The sequence below is a fragment of the Sapajus apella genome, unplaced genomic scaffold, assembly GCF_009761245.1.
Source record: "Sapajus apella isolate SASKATOON/1434 unplaced genomic scaffold, GSC_monkey_1.0 scaffold29, whole genome shotgun sequence".
In the NCBI taxonomy this organism is placed as follows: Eukaryota; Metazoa; Chordata; class Mammalia; order Primates; family Cebidae; genus Sapajus; species Sapajus apella.
This window is the reverse complement of record NW_022436969.1, coordinates 9,916,266-9,940,426: the sequence shown is the minus strand read 5'-3', so window position 1 is coordinate 9,940,426 and position 24,161 is coordinate 9,916,266. Positions and strand designations below refer to the sequence as shown.

Here is a 24,161-nt window from a genome sequence, read left to right as displayed (position 1 = left end):
GGCCACAGAGCGAGCAGTGTCTCATTCTGTCTCTCAGGGTGGAGTGCGTTTTTAAAAATTTTTAGTGGAGATAGAGTTTCACCATATTGTCCAGACTGGTCTGGAACTCCTGACCTCAAGCGATCAACCTGCCTTGGCCTCCCAAAGTGCTGGGATTATAGGGGTGAGCCACCTTGGCTGGCCAGTCTTTTAACATTTTAAAATGTATCTGAGAAATATTTGAATAGTGAAATAGGATTTAATAACTTATATTTTAAATCCAGTAGAGTGAATGGGGGAACATGATGCCCTAGATATGTAATTATTCTTTAAATAAGATCCACGCTAGGTGGGGAGGAAAACCACAAAAAGCCCTGCTAGAGCGAAGTGCCTAAAGAAGCCGTGCTTTGTGATCATACCCAGTTGGGTTTGAATTTGAGCCTGCCACTTACTAATGCTGTGTGACTTCAGGCAAGTCTCCTCTCTGAGACTCAGTTTCTTCTTCTATAAAATGGAGATAATAATTGCTTACTTTTTAGAATTGTCGGGAGGGCTAAATAAAATGTGTGTAGCCTGTGTCTTCTGCTACTATATGCCCAGCCTCTGTAGCCTTGTGACCTGCTGGTACTGGAGATCCACAGCTAAGATGCCAGGATACTCTGGAAGCCTAGAAATGGGAGTCTTGACATTTAGGGATGTGACCATAGGATTCTGTCTGCAGGAGTGGCAATGCCTGGATACTGCACAGCAGAATTTATGTAGAAATGTGATGTTAGAGAACTACAGAAACCTGGTCTTCCTGGGTATTGCTGCCTTTAAGCCATACCTGATCACCTATCTGGAGCAAGGAAAAGAACCTTGGAATGTGAAGAGACATGAGATGGTAGCTGAACCCCCAGATTTTGGGATGCCATGGCAGGAAGACTGCATGAGTCCAAAAGCTTGAGAACAGCCTGAGAGACATATGGAGACCTCATCTCTATAAAACATTTTAAAAGTTAGCCAGACATAGTAGTGTGGCCCTATCTGCTTGAGAGATCAGGACTATTTGAACCTGGAACTTTGAGGCTGCAGTGAGCCGTAATTGTGGCATGCACTCCAGCTTGGGTGATAGAGTAAGATGCTTACTCAAAAACAGTATAAATTTCAGGCATGTTAAGTATGTTTACATTGTTTTATAAAAGATTTCTGGAAAATTTGCCATACATATTAAACAACTACCAATTTTTCCCATTTCTTGGAACTTTTCAAACACCATTCTGTTTTCTGTTTCTAAGAGTAATTGCTTGATATATCTCATAACATCTCTGTTTGTGGCTGGCTGATTTTATTTTGCATAATGGTATCAAGATTTACCTTTATCGTTGAATATTTTCTGCTTTTTTGCAAACTGAGTAAATATTTTGGTATTTTTATATTTCAAATTATATCTACTGAACTCTTTGGTCACAGAAATTTGCATTGCTTTTACCTATTGGCTTTCAGTAACAATGGTAAAATAATTACTGGTATGCAAATAATGATTCTTTATATGACCATATGGGTGAGAGTTTATATATGTGCTGCATCCTATTGCATTTATTATTATTATTTTTTTTGAGATGCAGTCTCACTCTGTCAGTAGGCTGAAGTGCAATTGTATAATCGTGGCTCACTGCAACCTCTGCCTCCCAAGGTTGAAGTGATTCTCCTGCCTCAGCCTTCTTAGTAGTTGGGATTATAAGCACATTTCACCACGCCCAGCCAATTTCTGTATTTTTAGTAGGAATGGAGTTTCACTATGTTGGTCAGGTTGGTCTTGAATTCCTGACCTTGTGATTCACCCTCTTTAGCCTCCCAAAGTGCTGGGATTACAGGTGTGAGCCACCGTGCCCGGCCCATTCTATTTTATTAGTCTACCTTTTCACCTTTATACTCATATCAAATTGTTTTAATTGCTTTGTAGTGTGTTTTGAAATCAGGAATGAACTGTAATGCCCCCAACATTGTTTTGTTTTTTTTTTTTGAATATTTTTGGGTACTTTATTGTCTGTAGAGATTCTATTCTCAGGATTGCTGTTTGTATTCCTTCCTTTCTTTTTTTTTTTTTTTTTTTTTGAGAAAGTCTTGCTGTGTCACCAGGCGCCAAGCTGGAGTGCTATCTCGGCTCACTGTAACCTCCGCCTCCCAGGTTCAAGCAATTCTCCTGCCTCAGCCTCCCGAGTAGCTGGGACTACAGGTGCACACCATCGCGTGCAGCTAATTTTTGTATTTTTAGTAGAGATGGGGTTTCACCATGTTGGCCAGGATGGTCTTGATCTCTTGACCTCGTGATCTGCCCGCCTCGGCCTCCCAAAGTGCTGGGATTACAGGCGTGAGCCACCTCTCCCAGCCTGTTTGTATTTCTTAAAAAATGCAATGAGAAATTTGAAAACTTTGTATTAAATTTGTTGATTGCAGCTGGGCGTGGCGGCTCACATGTGTAATCCCAGCACTTTGGAAGGCTCAGGCGGGCAGATCATGAAGTCAGCGGTTCAAGATGAGCCTGCCAAACATGGTGAAACCCCGTCTCTACTTAAAAATACAAAAATTAGCCAGGTGTGATGGTGCACACCTGTAATCCCAGCTACTTGGGAGGCTGAGGCAGGAGAATTGCTTGAACCCAGGAGATGGAGGTTGCAGTGAGCTGAGAGCCCAGCACTCCGGCCTGGGTGACAGAGCAAGACTCCATCTCAAAAAAAAAAACCAAAAAAAAAAAACAAAAAAAACAAAACTGTAGATTGCGCTGAGAAAGATAAACATCATTACAATATTACCTAGGATTACAATATAGCTAGTATTACAGGCACCTACCACCATGCCTGGCTAATTTTGTGTTTTTAGTAGAGACTGGGGTTTTACCATGTTGGTGAGGTGAGTCTCGAACTCCTGACCTCGTTATTCGCCCGCCTTGGCTTCCCAGAGGGCTGGGATTACAGGCATGCGCCTCTTTGCCTGACCTAAATCTGTAAGTTTTAATGTCCTTTTTTGTCTCCTTGGAATTTTGACTTGAAGTACATTTAAGAAATGTGAGTGTTTGACTTAAGATGTATAATATTGCTTATTATTAGGTTGCATAATATTATTTTGCATAATATTTTGATTTCTTATGCTCTCGTTTCATTAATATTTGCATTAAATGTCTTCTTCCATCTAGCCCCTTTCAGTGTTTTTTTTAATCAGTGGATCTCAATTAACTTTTGTAGAAAAAAAAAAGGTAGATCTTGGTTTTTAAACTTTTAAAAAACTTATTTATTGAAAGTATGTCTCTTGATTTAAAAGTTAATTTTATATATGTATTTAAATAGTTTTCTGAAAGAGAAAGACAGCGTTATAGTTTTAATTATTTTATTGGATTCTTGCATCTTTGTTTCTCTTTTCCTCTCTGTCTTGTTTTGTGTCTTTAGAGTTTTGTATTGATAAGCTTTTACTTATTCCTAATTTATTTTTGTGTATCTGTACAGTTTTTTTTTTTTTTTTTTTTTAGTGGTATCTTGGGGGTTACATAAAACCTGTATAAAAAACAACCAGTATATTTTTAATTTGGTTCAAAATAAACTCCAGTTGAATAAAAAAATTTTTTTCTTACATATGCCCTAACATTTATCATTGATGTTGGTAATTATATATATATATATATATATATTTGCTCTCTTTGCAAACTTCCTCTCCATGGTAATTATATTTTTACATTGTATATTCATTAACAGATATTTCTGATTTCTGTACTTGTATTTTTCAAATACTAGAGAATAATTTAAAATGTTTTCTGCACCATTATGCAGTGCCACAAGATTCAGTTTTTTTGTATGTGCATATCTTTCCCTGAGAATAATGTATTTTTATTTGATTATGTGTTATTTTCTCGAATTCCTTTACTTTCAGTTTAAGAAACTGCTTTTAGCATCTTTTATATGTAGGAAATATGGAATATGCAGTGCCTATATACTTTTTCAGAATTCAGTTGTTTCGGAAGGTTGGGTTTTTTTTTTTTTTTTTTTTTTTTTTTTTTTTAGACTGAGTTTTTCTCTGTTGCCAGACTGGAGTGCAGTGGTATGGTTTTAGCTTACTGCAGCCTGCACCTCCCAGCTTCAAGTGATTCTCCTGTCTCAGCCTCCCACATAGCTGAAATTACAGGCATGTATCTGCATGCTCAACTAATTTTGTATTTTTAGTAGAGACAATGTTTTACTATGTTGCCCAGGCTGGTCTCAAACTTCAGGCCTTAGGTGATCCACCCACCTAGCTGTGAACCACCACATTCAGCTTAATTATGTTTCTTCTTAATAACCAATAATCACTTTCTATGATTGTTTTATGTCTGTGGTACAACAGTCTTTCTGCTGCTACAAAACTTACCTTTTGTCTCAGCAGACTCAAATTATTTAAAAGAATACCAGTATTTCAGAACTTTATGTAATGAAAGACAGCAAGCAGTGTCTGTAAAAGACCATATCATTCAGAAATAAAGATGTATAAGGCAGTATTTTACTTGTCTTTTAACAACAACAAAAAAATGTGTGTAAAGAACCAAGCTTGGTACTAATAGATTGTAGCTGGTATTATTAATAACAACAATCCTATTTTCATTAATTTAGTATTTCTCAAGAGTAAGGAATGTGGACTTTACCAACCAGCTGGTAGGTCACAAAGGCTTTGCCCTCATTAGGAATTTTAATTAGAGTTGAGGCAGTTTCTAAAACAGTTAAGTATTTTGATGTGCAGAGAGAATAAGATGGACTGTTGGTTAACCCTCCTTAGTCTCTCATACTTTTTGTTACATTCGTTTTGGGGTTAAAGTTGAATGAATCCATAAATTAGAATTTCTTGGTTTGTTGCATGACATCAACAGTTATGTCACAATAACTAATTACATTTTAATAATGGTTAATGACTTGTAATTTTTTTTTTTTTTTTTTTTTTTGGAGACAGAGTTTTACTTTGTCACCTAGGCTGGAGTGCAGTGGGGTGGTTTCGGCTCACTGCAACTTCCACCTCCCACATTCAAGTGATTCTCCCACGTACCTTGGACTACAGGCGCATGCCACCACACCCAACTAATTTTTATATTTTTAGTAGAAACAGGGTTTCACTGTGTTGGCCAGGCTGGTCTCCAGTTCCTGACCTTGTGATCCGCCCACCTCGCCCTCCCAAAGTACTGGGATTATAGGCATGAGCCACGGTGCCTGGCCAACTTGTAAATTTTTTTTTAATGTTAGGTGAAATCTTAGAATTTGGGAAAGTTTAGGGTATAGCTAGGCACCATACTAGTCTAGTAGAAATTTTTTTTTTTAAGTTTTAAAATTTGTTACCTAATATTTAATATATGCAAGTGAATAAATCAGTAATATAACCAATCCCCCTAGACACAAAACATTACTAATACATTTGAAAACCCTGTGTAGTATTTCTCACTTGCATTCCCTCCCTTCCTTGCCTAAGGTAACCAACTGCCAGAAATTAGTTTTTATCATTCCCATGGGTTTCTTTATATTATACGTTTTTCTATATTTGTAAATAATATATATTTACTTTCAACACTTTGTATGTATTCTATATTTTGAAAAATTAAGCATTTTGGTGAAGGGTATGTCCATGTTGAATTGCGTGGCTGTTGAACACTCATTTTAGATATTCCATTGTATCCCTAATATGTATATCCATTCTGTTGTTATTGAACGATTATGTTGTTGACTTTTTCCATTTGTTGTTATGCAAAGTGATAATTTAGAGATTTTTGTTTTGTTGTTGAAGCACTTTGTATGTATTGAACTGCTTATAGTGAAAACTCTGCTTTTCTCTTTCAGCCATCATTTCTACACAGAAATTTAATATTTTACTTAAATAAATCAGTATTTTGTGAGTTTGAGCTATTTTAATTGGGTCTCTTAAGAAAGTAGTTATTAATCTTAAGCAACATGTTTTACTATTTTTATTAAATTTTCCAACAAAAAGACTTCATCTATACAGATTCTCTAAGTTATTAAATTCAGGCAAGATGCCCTTAAAACTCAGAGCAGATGGTCATTTGAGTATTAGTAGAATGAGTCAAAAGCTGTCATCAGGTGGTTCATTTAACGGTGGCAGATGTCTTCATAAAGCTTAGCAAAGGAAAAGAGCATTAACTCCCTAGGGTAATATGGTATTCTATAGAAAGGAAAAAAAAAAAAGAACTTGATAGATTCAGTTAGGGAATTAAATTTTATGAAATAAAAATTTTAAGGAAAAACTCTTGCTAGGGCTAATGGTTTTAGATGAAAATGAATTGGGTGGGTATAGTAAGAAAAACAAAAAAGCTACCACAAAGTAAGAGATTAGTAAAATGTTGGTCTTGTTTGTTTAATGCCCTTCTGTTTTATGTTTTCTTTAAGTATCAACTTTTGTTTTAAAGTCAATTAGTTGTATTCTCATTAAAAATTCTATAGTGCTCATTTTGATAGTAGAATGGGTTGCTTTGTTTACATTTTTCAATTCTTAGTGTTAGTCTGTTTCACAGCTGTTCAGTAGCTTTGTTGGCATTTGAACTGTGGGAACCAAGAAAGGATTTAGATATGCTTTTGTGTGCATTAATGGTTTTCCTGAAGTATTCTTTAAAACCATGAATTATAGATTTTTTTTTTAACCAGTTGTCATTGTGTGTTTAAATGGTTCCTTTTCAAGAAAGCCTATATGTAGATTATGAGCTCATGACTGTTATCATTGTATGTAGTGGAAAATGAACTTAGAAATGAAAAATATGTAAATGAGGCAGTAGTTGCAAACTGGACTGTTTTTTCGTATTGTTGAGTGGGGAAGTTGGGATACATTTTCCTTATGTCTTTCATCAATCAACTCACATTTGAAAAGCTGCACAGTCAGTCACTGAATTCAGGATAAACCTCTAACTATGCAGTAAATACTGATTTGTTTAGGCATTTTACTTTTTTGTGATGATGGAACTAAATCAGACCTATTTTAGACCTTGTTCAGAAACTTAGCCATTGTGTGGACATTTACTATCATTGGTATTTGCTATTATGATATTTTTCGTTGGCCTTCCTTAAGATATATGGTTATTAGACTCTAACTTCAGGCATATGGCAATGAGGCTGTTTTAAATCCATATGTAATCAATTCCATGTAATGTTCATTTTTGAAAAATAATTCTACAGTTATTTCTATATTATTGCTTTTAACACAAATATCAAAAGTTTACAAAGTTAGGTACAAAAGTATTATACCTCAGAGTTTATTTATTTATATTTTAAAAGGTAAATTATGAAACTCATAAACAGAAAAAGATTTTGAAGAACTGTCATAATTGGTGCAGGGCTATTAAACTGAATATTAAATTTTCATAAAACTACCATTTTTAGAGAAATGCCAACAATAACAATCCATTTAGTGAGTGTTTTAAAATTCACATTTTAATACTGAAATACAAGTATACCCCCATTTAGTATAGGCATTATACACTGTTCTATTCCTGGAAAACCAAGTGTGTATTTAAAATGGAGGAGAGGCATGCCAGATGGCATTTTTCAAAGATGGCCACACCAATCTTCATCCCATCCCACATGCTGTTCTTAGGAGACAGTGACATTCCACCTGAAGAGGCTGCTTCCCTCCCCCAATGGACCTTGGTAGACATTTGTAACTACCTCAATTAATAGATTATAGAGGAAGTGACACTGTGAATTCTGAGGTTTGGTCACGAAAGACAAGGCAGATGTTGCCTGTCTGTCCATGTTTGTCTATCACTCTCTCCCCTCTCAGGATTCACACCCTGCCTGCACAGGGAGCTCTGAGCCAATGCTGAGAAAACCATAAAAGTGCTAGTTAAGAGTTGAATAGTATATTTTACCATTTTGAGGAAGGTCTTTCTAAGTATGAAACAAATCTCAGAAGTCATACACATGCCGATGAGAGCACACATAGACAATGTGTACCCAGAAAACAATCTGAAAACCCTCACCAAACTGCTAACGATAGGTGGGAGTGCATGGTGCGGGGGTACTTTCACATTTTGTTCTTTATGCTTTTGGGTTGTTTAAAGTTTTACTATAAGTGTGTTATTAATTTTATAATTTAAAAAAGAAAATGAACAAGAAATACCAATTTATTCCTCTCAAATTGGCAGAGATTAAAAATACTGCCTCAGTGCATGCTAAAGATATGTCAAGAAAGCCAGTCAGATACTGCTGAAAGGGAAATATAAATGGACACAGTCTCTATAGAAGGCACTTACAGAGTATTTCAAATGCCTTCAAAGACTTTGACCCTACCCTCAATGTTTTAAAAAGGCACATTCAAAGAAATTTGTTTGTGGCGGATAGACAAAAAGTTGATATAACCAATGTTGAAAATATGGGACTAATGGCTGAGCACAGTGGCTCACACCTGTAATCCCAGCACTTTGGGAGGCCGAGGTGGGTGGATCACGAAGTCAGGAGTTCAAGAGCAGCCTGGCTAACATGGTGAAACCCTGTCTCTACTAAAAGTACAAGAATTAGCTGGGTGTGGTGGTGCGTGCCTGTAATCCCAGCTGCTCAGGAGGCTGAAGCAGGAGAATTGCTTGAATGGGGATGTGGGAGGCGGAGGTTGCAGTGAGCTGAGATTTCATCACTGCACCCCAGCCTAGGCTACAGAGTGAGACTCCATCTGAAAAAAAAAAAAGAAAAAAGAAAAAAGAAAATATGGGACTATTATTTGTAAATTATGTTAATCCATAGAAGGAAATTCTATGCAGTTATTAAACCCTGTTGTAGAAGAATTATTACTGACATGATAAAATATCATTTTATAAAGTAGTTTTCAAGGAATTGCAATGAACATTTTGTATCTAAATTGCATAATACTTGTAATATATAAAAGCTAGAAAGATAATTCCCTGGATGTGCTGATGGAATTACCCTTTGTGGTTTTCCAAGTTTTTACACTGAGTGTATATTAATCTTAGGAAGCAGCTGAGTGAATAGGAGAATTTAACATGAAGTATAAATATCAGAGATGCCATGTATGTCACTTTAAAAACAAAAACATGAGGGAACCTAAGCAAATCTACAGAAACCAACTTTTAAATTACTTTAGTTACTTTAGTAGTATGGTATAAAATTGCTATTTAGAAGTTTTTATTTCTTTTAATCTTTTAATTCATAGATGAATAATTAAATGTTCCCCATATACAGTCTCTGAAAAATTGAAAACTTTTATTAAGCTCTTTGATTTCTGTGTAAGTATTGCAGAGCTGTCTGGGATAGATGATGATTTTGATTATGATATTATTTAAATAGATGACTAGTGCATTTATTTACTAAATCTATGTTAAGATGAAGTCCAGTACAGTTCTTTATATGTATATTTTGCTTTAAAGTTTTTCAAAGTGTGTTTTACCTATCACTTTCTTTCCATTTCTAGGACTTTCTAACAATTTAGCCTCACAATGTCTCTTTCCATGTGAAAGGGTTTTCTTAATTTATAGATGAGAATATTGGTCCCAGAGTATTTAAGTTGATTTTGAATATTAAGTGGATAGTAAGTTATACAAGTAAATTCTTAAATCATATATGCTTGTTTTTACCATTTGAGGTAGCAATTTAAATACTGTATTGTATACAGGTTAGGAATCGTGTCTGATCTTGTTAATTTCTAGCCTGACTATAATTTATCTCCAAGTCTCTGGCTGTATTGCATGTTCCTGCTAAGCAAAGTCATTCCTGGTTCATTGAACATATTCTGCTTTTCTGTGATTTCTTCCTTTCTTTGAAAGATCTACTCATCCATCATTTTTGTGGAACTCTTCCTGATTCTTTTCCTATTTATTTTCTCAGGCGAGTTTCTATCAGTGGAGACCTCAACTTGCATTTTTTTTATTTTTATTTTTTTTAGAGATGGGGTCTCGCTATGTTGCCCAGGCTAGAGTGCAGTGGCTATTCACAGGCGTGACCCCACTACTGATGAGCACGGGAGTTTTGACCTGGGCCAGTTCACCCCTCCTTAGGCAACCTGGTGGTCCCCCACTCCCAGGAGGTCACCATATTGATGCCGAACTTAGTGCGGACACCTGATTGGCATAGCACACTGCAGCCCAGAACTCCTGGGCTCAAGTGATCCTCCCACCTCAGCCTCCCGAGTAGCTGGGATTATAGGCACGTTCCACCGTGCCCGGATGGACTTGCATTTTTAAATTAGATGCTCTTACTTATTTTTTGTTGGTGATTCTCTTCTTGTTTTTAAGCAGAGCAGTTCTGGATTTCAGTTTATTGTTTAATTGCTAAATATCTCTGATACTTAAACTGTTTTCTCTTGAATGATCTCATTTAGACTTTCTCATTTATATCCTCTACATCTTTTGTCTTCTGACCCATGGCTACCAAGTCCTAAATATCTCGGGAGCCCGTTTCTCTCAGTTTCTACTGTTGCCATCACCCTAATTTAAGCTACCATTGTCTTACCTCGACTGCTACGAACTTCTTTTAACCTGAGTCCCTTTCTCTAGGCACTTTTACTTTTTTCATATCTTTTTTCTTCACACTACAGCGGGAGTGATATATATTTTTTTTTGTTAGAGTTTTCTTAGTTGCTGTGGCTGGAGTGCAATGGTGTAAACATGGCTCTAACAGTGTTATTTGAAAGCAGCAGAGGGAATGCCTGCAGTAGGAATAAAGAAACAGTTCTGAATGAATCAGTAGATGCTCATGTCTGCTGTTCTCTGTCCCTACAGTCAGGCATTTATGTGGCAGGATACTGTAGAAGGATTGCGCATAAAACATATTTGGTATTGGGCATAAAACATATTTGGCTTTTTTGTAATCCACTAGGTATCCCAGTTCTTTCAGGTGTTCTTTCTCTTCCTCCTCCTTTCCCTGCTTCCTTCCTTCCTGCCTTCCCTCCCTCTTACTTCCTGATCCTTGGCCTTCCCCTCCCTTTCTTTCAAAACAGGCATATACTCAAGTTTGGCCCTTTAGAATCTGGTTAGCTGAATATAGATAATGAATAACATAGGTTTTTTTTTTTTTTTCTTCTTATCAGGAAGTAGCAATAGTATATTATTTAGTAATATGACCACTTTTGTACTTTATTTTTACATATATAGCATGTTATTCGATTTTTAGAACATGTTGTCTCACCTTTAAAGAATATATTACATTCTCCAAAGGGGATTGAGGTTGTGAGAATGAAAGGGCTCCTTTCTTCTATTTAATTATGGAAATTTTCTAAACAGATACAAAGAGGAAGATAATGTAATGAACTCCCATGTACCCATGACCCAACTTCAGCATGGCTAATCTTGTTTTACCTAAATCCCGATTTACTGCCCCTCTATCTCCCTCCAGTTATTTTGGAAAAAAAAATTAAATACTTGTGATAAAATGACCCTTTCAAAGGCATAAAAATAGCTGCAGATGGAGTCAGAACTTGAATCCAGGAGAGTGTGTTACTTTTTTTATTTTCTTTTGAGATGGAGTCTTGCTCTGTTGCCAGGCTGGAGTGCTGTAATGAGATCTCGGCTCGTTGTAGCCTCTGACTCCCTGTTTCAAATGATTGTCCTGCCTCAGCCTCCTGAGTAGCTGGGATTACAGGCATGTGCCACCATGCCCAGCTAATTTTTGTATATTTAGTAGAGATAGGGTTTCACCATGTTGGCCAAGATGGTCTCGATTTCCTGACTTTGTGATCCATCTGCCTCAGCCTCCCAAAGTACTGGGATTACAGACACTGCACCTGGCCAGAGTATCACTTTTGCACAGATAATACAGCCTTTGTTCAGCATTGAGCATCCAGGATGTGTTTATAAAGTAGTGACACTGATGTTGACAAGCCACACATTGTTGAAAAAAAAATCCTAGTTTTAATTTATTGAATAAGTGATATTAATATAACAATAGAGTAGTAAAGGAGTGTTACCCCCAATTATTTCACCTGAAAATGAAAGTTATTTTCATTACTTATATTGGTACCTTTTATAGTTCTAATGTCTGTCTCATTAATCCATGTGATTAATTTTAGTGGAGATAATTTTACCAAATGTTTGTTTTTTTCTAAAGGTTATTATTTCTTGTTCGCTAAGGGGATAAAACCCTTGTCAATATGTAAGGGTGGTAAATGCTTAAGTTAATTGATAGTTTGTTTCCATGATATGAGGGTAAAATGGTCTTTTCTTTTGGAGTAATTGTTTACCTAGAAAATAAGTTAAAATTCTTCCAAGAATTTCTGAGGTTTTGTAGTTTGAAACATCTCCTTAGTGATAAAGGATTCTTTCTTTTTCTGCATTGAACTTAAGTTCTAGTTTGTAGATGAGAATGAGGAAAGAGTTACTGAGATGTGTTCTTTACTGATGAAAAAGGGAGCAGAGGGAAAATGTTGTAATTTGCACTGATTAAAATAGTTGAGATCCATTATCTTGAAGCTCTGTGTGTTAAATTTGAAATGTTATTTCCCAATTTATTAGACTTTCTTGTAAAATGTTCTGTTCTTATTTTTTCTCACATGGAATAATATTCAAATAAAAGATGTGTGATTAAGCATGTGTCCTTGTTTTTTTTTTTTTTTTTTTTTTTTTTTTTTTTTTTTTTTTTTTTGGTGTCCTTGTTTTAATAGGCATCAAGCATGATGGAACGATGTGTGATACCTGCCGCCAGCAACCAATCATTGGCATTCGATGGAAATGTGCAGAGTGTACAAATTATGATTTGTGCACAGTGTGTTACCATGGAGATAAACATCATTTAAGACATCGCTTTTACCGAATTACTACACCAGGAAGTGAGAGGTAGGGGAAATCCTTATTTTCTTCAGATGAGGGTTTTTGTTTGTATTCAAGTTTTATATTACTGGGCCTTAAAAACAGGATTAGCAAATAGCTTCTGACAGTTGGTTTAGTAACAGGAGGTACCAAAAAGCAGGGTAGAAGTGTACCAAACCTGCCATATTATAAGAGAAGAGCACTGTGAAGATGGTGCTGTCTGTACTTTTCCAAGGTAATCTGGACTGTTCTTTCTCTGACTTAAAGTGCTTTCTTTGGGTGCCCTTGTATTTCAAATACTACTGTACATTTGAAATACAAGGGCATCCAAAGAAAATAATTGCTCTTCTCACTCTGCCTTCTAGTTTGTTATTATTTTCTTCTGCCTTCTGGTCTGTTAATTGATACCAGATGAACGGTAGGGCCCATTGATTGAGTCATTAGGCATTTGTTAGGACTACACAGCATCTACTATGTTTATGGACATTTGAAGATGAATAACACACATAGTAGTGTTAAAGAGTTTACAAAATTAAAGGAAATAATGAATCAATGATTGTCAGTTGATGTTTTAGATTGTGTTAGAGATATGTATTAAGTGTCTTAGGAGCAATGATAGAGGAGCATTCATTGTTAATGGGTGCAGAGTTTTAGGCATGGGATCTTCTCATATAGATACAGATAATGCAAAGGAGCAAGAATCCAACCAGTCATAGGGAAGCAGCTAGGAGTAGGAGTAGATAAATAGACTTTGGAGTCAGACTGTCTTGGTATAGATCATAGTCCTGCCACTTATTAACGGAGTAATTATAACTTAATTTTAATTACAAACAAAAGACAAAAATAACTAGTTATTTTTGTCTTTTGTTTGTAATTAAAATTAAGTTAGACTGGACCCTTTAGACTGATCATGCTTTTGAGTCAACCAAAGTTCCTACTGTGCCCTGTTATCTTCCGAAGTCTGAGGTCAAGTGCTAGTTATTTTTGTCTTTTGTTTGCAATTAAAATTAAGGAATAATAAAGACATTGTAAAAATGACTAGGGCTGGGCATGGTGGCTCATGCCTTTAATTCCAGCACTTTGAGAGGCCTGAGGTGAGAGGATTACTTGAGATCAGGAGTTTAAGACCAGCCTGGACAGCATAGTAAGACCTCATCCCTATTAAAATAAATATATAAAGAAATGAAAAGAATAAACCAATGAAATAAAATCAGAAAAACAAAACAAAAATACGCCAAACCTTTCTGATTATGTGACAGAGAAGGATATAGAACAGTAGTGATAGATGGCCTTGGAGAACCAAGCTAGCCCAGATAGTTGAGTGTAGAATCTTTATCAAGGTCCATAATCTTCTGTAAGTATGTAGTACTGTGAGGACAAGTTAGTATAGGTAAAATCCAGACCACAGATATACTGATATATACATGTGTTAATCCATTTTCATACTGCTTGAAGAAATAACCGAGACTGGGTAATTTATAAAGGAAAGAGGTTTAATTGACCCACAGTTCACCATGACTGGGGAGGCCTCAGGAAACTTACAGTCATGGTGGAAGGGGAAGCAAACATGCCCGTCTTCACATGACGGCAGCAAGGAAAAGTGCTGAGCAAAAGAGGGGGAAAGCTCCTTATTAAAATAATCAGATTTTGTGAGAAGTCACTCACTATCAAGAGAACAGCATGGAGGTAAGCACCCTCATAATTAAGTTACCTTCCACTGGGTCTCTTTCATGACATGTGGGGATTATGAGAACTACAGTTCAAGAGGAGATTTGGGTGGGGACACAGCCATACCATATCAACAGCACTGTAAATTTTTGAATAGTGGCTAATTTTTAAAACCAGGTGATTTCACACAAAAATCTGTGAATGGATTCGTAGAACACCCTGCTCCCTGCCCTTCACCCCCAATACAAAAGACTATCAATTCTGGGCTTACGTTTGTTCTTGGCAACAGTTCGTTGAAGCAAAGGAGCCCATTTAGACTGGACCCGTTAGGCTGATGATGCTTTTGAGTCCACCAAAGTTCCTGCCATTTCCTGTTATCTTCCTAAGTCTGAGGTCAAGTGCCATTTGCTATTGTAGTACTGTCTTTCTTAGGCTCTCATTTATATTACTTACCTGGAAGCTATAGAGATTCAAGTTTGCCACTTCAACAATAAGTGAAGAGTATAATGATACCCTGAAATACTTAGGCTAGGATCATATGTGGAGTCCATTACATTTTAACTTTTGTGGCTTTGGGCAGATTACTTCTTTGACATTCAGTTTCCTCATTTATAAAGTGGATAATATAGCCATAACTTTCTCTTAAGGAGAGTAACACACTTTACTCCTATGCAAGTGCTTTTACATATTATAGCATAAAAGCTTAGTAAAAGTAAGCTGTGATTATTATTACAACTATTACTGCCATCATCACCTGTAGAATATAAAAGGTATTCCTGTATCATGCTGTTATGTTAGTAACCAGAACAATGAAGAATCTTTTTACTTTCAAAATAACATTTTTATAATTTTGTTTTAAAAAGTATATTATTGTTACCTATTTTTATATAAACTTGAAAATTAATAATTTTATTTTTAGGGTTCTGTTAGAGTCTCGTAGGAAATCTAAGAAGATTACAGCCAGAGGAATCTTTGCAGGTGCCAGAGTGGTGCGAGGAGTGGACTGGCAGTGGGAAGATCAAGATGGGGGAAATGGACGTAGGGGAAAGGTACAGTGTTTTTCTTAATTCGTCATATATTCTAGAATATTACATGTTCAGAACCTTTTTATTACTACTATAAGTGAATTTCTTGGCCCATTTTTTACTATGCCGTAACAGGTTTTAAAATCTTGATTTCTTTTTTTTTCTGGAAGTAAAAAGATTGTTCTTGCTTTTTATAAGCATTGATGTTTTTTAGAGGGTCATCAGGTAGGTTTTACCTTCCCACCTTCAGGTTTCATATTGTTATTTTGTTACCTAGCATGCTTTTTTGAACGTGTTTGGGCCAGTCTTCCCTAAGCAGCATCTCCTGCCCTCGACTTTCCTGCTATTCAAATATCATTTGAATTGACTTGTTTTGTATTCTATTCCCTCAAAGGCCTGTTCCTGAGGGGCAGTGGGCAACTATGTTGTTATCCAGCCCACCTACTTCTGTTATCCTTTGCAGATAGTGTGGCATGTTCAGAGTTATAGGAGTAGGTTGAAGCAGAATATTCTGTGTGTGAAATGAGTAATCTTAGCTGATCTAGATAGCAGCTGAGATTGGGGTGAAGAGTGAGTGGGAATATGGTACAGTGGCAATGGGGATGAGAGCCTTTAACTTATCTGGCCTTCACATACCACATGGCTGCAATCTGGACAGGCCACTTTCCATGCTTGGTGTAGTAGTCATCCTAGAAGCTCCCTTTGAAGCCCTGTGATGAACAAAGATGACTTTGCATCTTTTCCTGGCTGGATCTCATGTTTTCTGTATCCCATTATATCATCTTACTTAGCTTACTGTCTCTTTTGGTAGAACACACATTCTAGTAACTTCTTTTGAAAGAGCATGTGAGAAGTAAAATTTTAATACTTTCATTTTGAAAAGATTTTAGTTTTCTCCATAATTAATTGTATGGTCAGAGGGTTGGAAGTCATCTTTCTGCATTAGTTTTTGAAGGCATTTGCTGTTTGAAGCCACATAAATGGAATTTTGTAGTTTTTTTTTGCTATATTGGCACTATTTTTGGGATAAAAGTAGGGATTCTTACAGCTTTGAGTCATTCGTATTGCATTTTTGATTTGCTTTGATTTAACACATGTTATGTTTTAAGAACAAAATGAGGGCCAGGCATGGTGGCTCAGCCTGTAATCTCAGCACTCTGGGAGGCTGAGGCGGTTGGATCGCTTGAGGTCAGGAGTTTGAGACTAGCCTGGACAACATGGTGAAACCCTGTGTCCACTAAAAATACAAAAATTAGCCAGGTGTGGTGGTACACACCTGTAGTCCCGGCTACTAGGGAGACTGAGGCAGGAGAATTGCTTGAACCTGGGAGGCAGAGGTAGCAGTGAGCCAAGATTGTGCCACTGCACTCCAGCCTGGGTGACGGAGTGACACTCCATCTCAAAACAAACCAACAAAAATAACAAAATGAACAAAAAGAATTGAAACCATCTTGTACATGTGACTCCAAGTGAGGAAACTGGGTAAAAGAAGTCTTTAGAGTAACATTGTTAACCACATTAATACCAAATGTAATTTTTATTGTCTGACTTTTTTTTTTGCCTGTGTATGTGAATGAAGAAAGTTAACATCCTTTTTCCTCTTCACTGTTGTCTGCTTTATCCCATTCCCATGATGTAACCCACATTAATTGTGTATAGTGTATTCTTCCTTTTTTTAAAAAAAAATATATTAGAGATGGAGTCTTGCTATGTTGCCCAGGCCGGTCTCCAACTCCTGGGTTTAAGCAATCCTCCTCCCTCTGCCTCCCAAAGTTCTGGGATTACAGGCATGAGCCACTGTGCCTTGCCTATTCTTAAAAGGCTTCTTAAGTCCTGCTATACATATTAGTCTTTTAAAGCTGTTAGTTTTACACATATGATTACGTACACTAGATTTTTTTTTTAAAACTCTTTATTATGGAGTATTTCAAACATACACTAGAGTAGTAAATATAGTATAATAAATTTCCACACACTCACACCCAACTTCAGTAATTATTAACTTAAAAAAAATACCATTTATTTGTTGACGAAACCAAATTCTTTCAATTTGGCCAATTGATTCTTTATAGTACTCTTTAACTTCTTTAACTTGTTCTTTTAATCTTTGTATTTGCGATAAACTAATTGTTAGATTTAGAGGCTTGATTAGATTCAGGTTCAATTTTGTTTTGGCAAACACCTCATGTGATGCTGTGTATTTTCTATTGTATCACATAAGGGGACACATAAAGTCTGATTATCTTGCTATTAGCGATGTTAGGAAAATGTCAGATGGGTGAATAGCTCTTGCAAATTTTGTCAGATGTATCCTTTACAGAGTTTCTTGGCTGCATTATACGTAATGGTTTTAGCAGCTGTTCCACGCATATGAAATTACTGTAGTTATTTTCTTATGCCTTCCACTTTGTTTGCCCCTCAATAATAAATCAAGTCATATTAACAAATGAAGGAATTTCATTTAAGGATTTGGAGTATGACTAATGAACTTGCTTCTATTTCAAGTAATTTGAAATTTAGAGTAAATTTGATTTAAACAAATTTGTCTTTGTTGTTTAGTTAGTCAAATGCTTTTTTGTTATTCCTATAAAATACAGACTTATTTAGTGTAGCATTACATTTTTTAAAACAAATGAAGTTGAATCTGAATATGTTAGAATCAGAAGGAACTTTTTGTTACAGATTGCATGTTTTACTTTTGAGTGCTAGAAACTGTTACTTTGAAAGGTTATATAGGGTTAGTTGAGCTGGAGTCATAAAGCAAAGCAAGTTAAATGATGGACTGTAACTTCAGGATGGTAGTTACCTCTAATAGGAGGCAGGAGGACGGGATTGATGAGATGGACATAGGGGACTTGAAAAGTACTGGTTGTATTTTTTTCTTAGGTTGGGTAATTACATGGGTGTTCAGTTTATTTTTTTTAATTCCTTAAAGTTTATATATGCTATATTTTATAATGTGTAATACATTTCCAAATTTAAAATAATAGACTAATTTACTAACAATTTAAAATATGTTTCAAGTGATTTATCAGAACTTAAACATAAAACCTTTTTATTTCCACAAATATGTCATAAAATACCTGGCTTACAAAACTATTTCGTTAGTACAGGATGAAAAAGAATGGTCATTATATATCTTATTTAAAGTAATAGTCTTTAAGCATATGCCTTAAAAATTATACTTCAGCCTATCGTTCTAAGCGTAGCTATGAAGGATGACTGTGACTGTAAGTATCAAGATGGAGAAGAGTAATCTGCATTGCATGTATGCAGCTTTCCACTCTTTGCTGTAGTCAGGTTTACTTGAGGATGCCCAAGTTTAATGCTCACTGCTTGTCATTTTGTGTACAGGTTGAACATTCTAAATAAAAAAATCTGAACCCAAAATACTCCAAAATCTGACACTTTTTGAGCACTAATGATGCTTGAAGAAGACTTGGAGCATGTAGAATTTCAGATTTTTGGATTTGGGATGCTCTAAGTATAGTGCAAATATTCCAAAATCTGAAAAAAAATGAAATCCAAAACATTTCTTGTCCTAAGCATTTCAGATAAGTAAATTCAACCCGTATGTGATTCTAGGCCTTAAAGCAATGGAAACCCCAGTATTTTTTTTTAAATCCAATGAATTCAAGAATCAGATTAGTTGGGTGTGGGGCTTGGAAGTGGTGTCTGGGTTTCCGTGGTAGGCATGCTGTTTTAGCTTAGGTGGCCTGCAACTGTGGGATACTGCTGGAGGAGCAAAAGCAACTCCAGTCCTACTTGAACATTGCCATCAAGGCTCTTCAAGAGCTTTGTGCTTGTTAATTTTTAGCTGACCAAAGAGCAGGTTTATCTTGAATTATTTTGGGTTTTTTTTGCAAAGATTTTAAATTTCATATTGAGTAATGGGCTTAAAAGAATATACTGTTCTTAAAGGAATCCCTTTAAGAACAAAAAGAATTTAAATTTTGTATCAAATTGTATTTTCTGGTAATCTATTACTGTAATCCCTAAGCCTCTTGATTTAAAATTTCTATAAGGTTTTAGAAATTACCTTATAAGTCTGGAAAGATATGGCTCTAATGATAATTTAACTATGTGTTAGGAGTGACATATTTTGCAAATAAGTATTTTTCATGATCCTGTTACACAGGTTGCTAGATGAAATGATTTTTAAGATTTAAATGTAACAATTAAAAGAGTTAACCTCTTCCCTCCCCTTTAAAAAAATTCTTTTCTCAAAAACTTCTGTTAGGTAACAGAAATCCAGGACTGGAGTGCATCAAGCCCACATAGTGCAGCATATGTCCTCTGGGATAATGGTGCTAAGAACCTTTACAGAGTTGGCTTTGAGGGCATGGTAAGTAGTGAAGAGCCATAGCAGGTGAAAGAAAATGTCAGATGGGTGAATAGCTCTTGCTGCTCTTTTATTATTTTTCCTTTGTCAGAACCTTTACATTTTTACTATGTTTCTCTAAACCATTTAATAGTAAATATGATTTTGCCTTCAGTTAATGTTTGGGTAACTTACTATATATTGGTTGTATAGAGCTGACCCATTATCACTGTAAGTCCAGGGGTTTATTTACCAAAATCTGTCAAAAAGATTTGGAATCATCTGAAAGACCATCCCTTGGCATGGACCTGGAAGACAGTATTATAATGAGGTTTGTGATATATTTGTATTCTGTGCTCTGGTAGCTTATATAAGTATAAATTATAGCAGATATTAAAATTAATTTTAGGAGATCTCCCCCTGGTGTTTTAAAAGGATAGTGTTGATAATGGAAAATAATTGACTAGAAACGCCTGTAATTACTTAAGTGTTTAGGAAAATAATGGAGGCTTATTCAGTGGATTTTCCTATGTTTTTGTATTTCATGGACCATTATTCAAATGCTGATCTTGGCTGGGCATGGTGGTTCACACCTGTAATCCCAGCACTTTGGGAGGCCCAGGTGGGCTGATCACTTGAGATCAGGAATTTGAAATCACCCTGGCCAACATGGCAAAACCCTGTCTTTACTAGAATACAAAAATTAGCCGGGTATGATGGTATGTGCCTGTAATTCCAGCTACTCAGGAGGCTGAGGCATGAGAATCATCTGAACTGTGAGGGTGGGGGGTGCAGAGAGCTGAGATTGCACCACTGTACTCCAGCCTAGGTGACTGAGTAAGACTATATCTTAGAAAAAGTTGATCTTGCCAATTAATTTATAGAGTATAATAAATAAATGCCAAAATATTAATGTCTTTCAGTATCCTTTCATCTTGAATACATTCCCTATTCAAAGGATTCTTTAAATTTCCTTTTTTAAAATCAACATCTATGTTCCTTATTAGGAGTGGAGAAAGTATCCTATTGTCCCCTTAACTTATTTCCATTTATTTATTTATTTTTAGAGATAGGGACTTGCTCTGTCGCTCAAGCTGGAGAGCAGTAGTGCAATCATAGTTCACTGCAGCCTTGAACTCCTGGGCTCAAACAAGCCTCCCTCCTCAGCTTCTGGAGTAGCTAGTACTATATGCATGTGCCATCATGCCTGGCTAATATTAAAAAAATTTTAGTAGAAATGGGGTCTTGTGATTGGGCACGGTGGCCCACGCCTGTAATCCCAGCACTTTGGGAGGCCAAGGCAGGTGGATCACAAGGTCAGGAGTTTGAGACCAGCCTGGCCAACATGGTGAAACCTCATTTCTACTAAAAATACAAAAAATTAGCCAGATGTGATGATGCATGCCTGTAATCCCAGCTACTCAGGAGGCTGAGGCAGTAGAATTGCTTTAACCCAGGAGGCGGAGGTTGCAGTGAGCGGAGATCGCACCATTACATTCCAGTCTGGGCGAGAGAGCAATACTCCATCTCAAAAAAATAAAAAGTTGGGTCTTGCTGTATTGTCCACGATGTTCTCAAACTCCTGAGTTCCAAGTATGCTGTACCTTGGCCTTCCAAAATGTTGAGGCTGCTAGCATGAGCCATCACACCTGACCAATTTATTCCACTTACATGTTAAAAGCCAACCATGTGAATTTAAACAAATACTTCACTTGCCAATTTTTATTATTGTGTATAGGAGTGGTTAACAGTTTTTTATTGTCTTCATGCCTCTGCCTGTTTTTAAATTGTGAATTTTTTAGGATTCCAGCTGATTATTAATTTTCTTCAAATGAAGCCTATGTGCTATATGTGCTCAGGCACTTAAATGAATGGGGTGTGTGTGTGTGTGTGTGTGTGTGTGTGTGTGTGTGTGTGAGAGAGAGAGAGAGAGAGAGAGAGAGAGAGAGAAAGAGAGAGATGGCCGAGTAGTACTCCTTTATGTGGTTGTGCATTTATTTATTTATTTGAGATGGAGTCTCGTTCTACCACCCAGGCTGCTCACTTCAACAACCTCCTTCTTCCAGGTTCAAGTGATTCTCCAGCCTAAGACTCCTTAGTAGCTGGGAATACAGATGTATGCCACCACACCCGGCTAGTTTTTATATTTTTAGTAGAGATGAGGTTTGACCATGTTAGCCAGGCTAGTCTCGAACTCTTGACCTCGTGATCCTCCTGCCTTGGCCTCCCAAAGTGCTGGGATGACAGGCTTGAGCCACCGCGCGCGGCCTTATTTAATGAGATTTCTCTTGATGGGTAACTGGGTTGGATTTTGTTTCCCCTAGTGCTTCAAGCAGTGTGTCAGTAAGTGTCCTTGTGTATATGCCTTTGTGCATATGGGTATATTTCCTTAGGATAGATTCCTAGAAGTAAAATTGCTGGGTTAAAGTATTATGTTAAAACAATTTGACAGCTCAGAGCACTGGCTCACACTTGTAATCCTAGCACCATGGGAGGCTGAAGTGGGTGGATCAGTTGAGTTCAGGAGTTTGAGACCAGCCTGGGCAATGTGGCGAAACTGTGTCTCTATAAACAATACAAAAATTAGCTGGGTATGGTGGTGTGAGCCTGTAGTCCCAGCTACTTGAGAGGCCGAAGTGGAAGAATCACTTGAGCCCTAGGAAGTCAGGGCTGCAGTGAGCCATGATAGTGCCACTGCACTTCAGCCTGGGCAACAGAGAGAGAACCTGTCTCAAAAAAAAAAAAAAAAAAATCCCAAAACACCAATTTGACTCCTGTGTCTTTTTGGCCAGGATTCAGTGACGGTAAAAGATGCTGTAAAGAGTTGGGTGCTGTGTGTGTGTGTGTGTGTGTGTGTGTGCGCGCGCGCACGCACGTGCACGCGTGCACGCACACACACTTGCAAATGTATCCTTGATAGGGTAAGTTGTTCTAATCATCTACTATATACATCTATACTGTTAGGCACTTTAAAGTAAATCCACTTCTGAATTTTCACAGTACACACAGGATTCTTTCTCTAAGCCCACATTTTCTGTGCTTTTTATTATACCACAGCTACCTCCCCCATTCAGGTACTTAATAATTTGTTTTATTGTAATAGATAAGTGGGAAGGAACATTAGTTAACCAAATTATGGTGAAGTAAGGACTAAAGGTAAGGACTAAAGTTGATGTAAGGCCAGGTGTGCTGACTCACACCTGTAATCCCAGCACTTTGGGAGGCTGAGGCAGTTGGATCACTTGAGGTTGGCAGTTTGAGACTAGTCTGGCCAACATGGTGAAACCCCATCTCTACTAAAAATACAAAAATTAGCTGGGCTTGGTGGCACACACCTGTACTCTCAGCTACTGGGTAGGCTGAGGCAAGAGAATTGCTTGAACCCAGGAGGCGGAGGTTGCAATGAGCTGAGATGGCACCACTGCACTGCAGCCTGGGTGACAGAGCAAGACTGTATCTCAAAAAAGAAAAAAGTTGGTGTAAATAGGAAAATTAGCTGGACAAGGAATCAAAAGACTATTTGGTTTCACATTTTCTACTTTGTATTTGCTATTTAGTTTTGAATAATTTCCAGTTTTTTTGTCTGTTTTTTGTAAAAGTATCTTTAAAATGGAATGTGCTGGCTAGGCGCAGTGGCTTATGCCAGTAATCTCAACACTTTGGGAGTCTGAGGTAGGTGGATTACTTGAAGCCAGGAGTTCGAGACCAGCATGGCCAATGTGATAAAACCCTGTCCCTACTAAAAATACAAAATTAGCTAGGCCTAGTGGTTCATTCCTATAATCCCCAGCTGCTCAGGTGTCTGAAGCATGAGAATCGCTTGAACCTGGGAGACGGAGGTTGTAGTGAGCCACTGTACTCCAGCCTGGGCAACAGAGCATGACTCTGTCACACACACACACACACACACACACACACACACACACACACACACACACGAAAAGAAAAAAATGTGCTGTGCAGATTTCCAATAATAGATATTTGTTATCCTTTTTTAGCATGCATTTTTCCAAATACTATAATTAGTATTTATTATAAGTATTTTAGGCTAATATAATAAGATTCAGACATTTTATTTATTTATTTTTGAGACAGATTGCTCAGTCAGACATTTTATTTTGTTTATTTATTTTTTGAGACAGATTGCTCTGTTGCCCAGACTGGAATGCAGTGGTGCAATCTCAGCCCACTGCAACCTCTACCTCCTGGGTTCAAGCAATTCTTCTGCCTCAGCCTCCTGAGTATTTGGGAATACAAGTGCCCACCAGCATGCACACATGGCTAATTTATTGTATTTTTAGTAGAGATGGTGTTTTACCATGTTGACGAGGCTGTTTTCAAACTCGTCTGCCCATCTCAGCCTCCCAAAGTGCTACTGCACCCGGCCAGATTCAGACATTTTAATTTTGAGCTTTAAAAGAATGCT

General features: G+C 36.9%; 1 protein-coding gene and 1 pseudogene across 1 annotated transcript in view; both read left to right on the top strand.

Annotated features, from left to right (window-relative positions):
- Positions 1-24,161, top strand: part of MIB1 (mindbomb E3 ubiquitin protein ligase 1) — a 135,023-nt gene that overhangs the window by 18,373 nt on the left and 92,489 nt on the right. Inside the window, exons 2-4 of the mRNA XM_032293220.1 lie at positions 12,577-12,748; positions 15,309-15,438; positions 19,655-19,759. Of these exons, the coding sequence (XP_032149111.1) occupies positions 12,577-12,748; positions 15,309-15,438; positions 19,655-19,759 (407 nt within the window). The remainder of the gene's footprint in view (positions 1-12,576; positions 12,749-15,308; positions 15,439-19,654; positions 19,760-24,161) is intronic.
- On the top strand, positions 138-961 carry LOC116561445 (annotated as a pseudogene).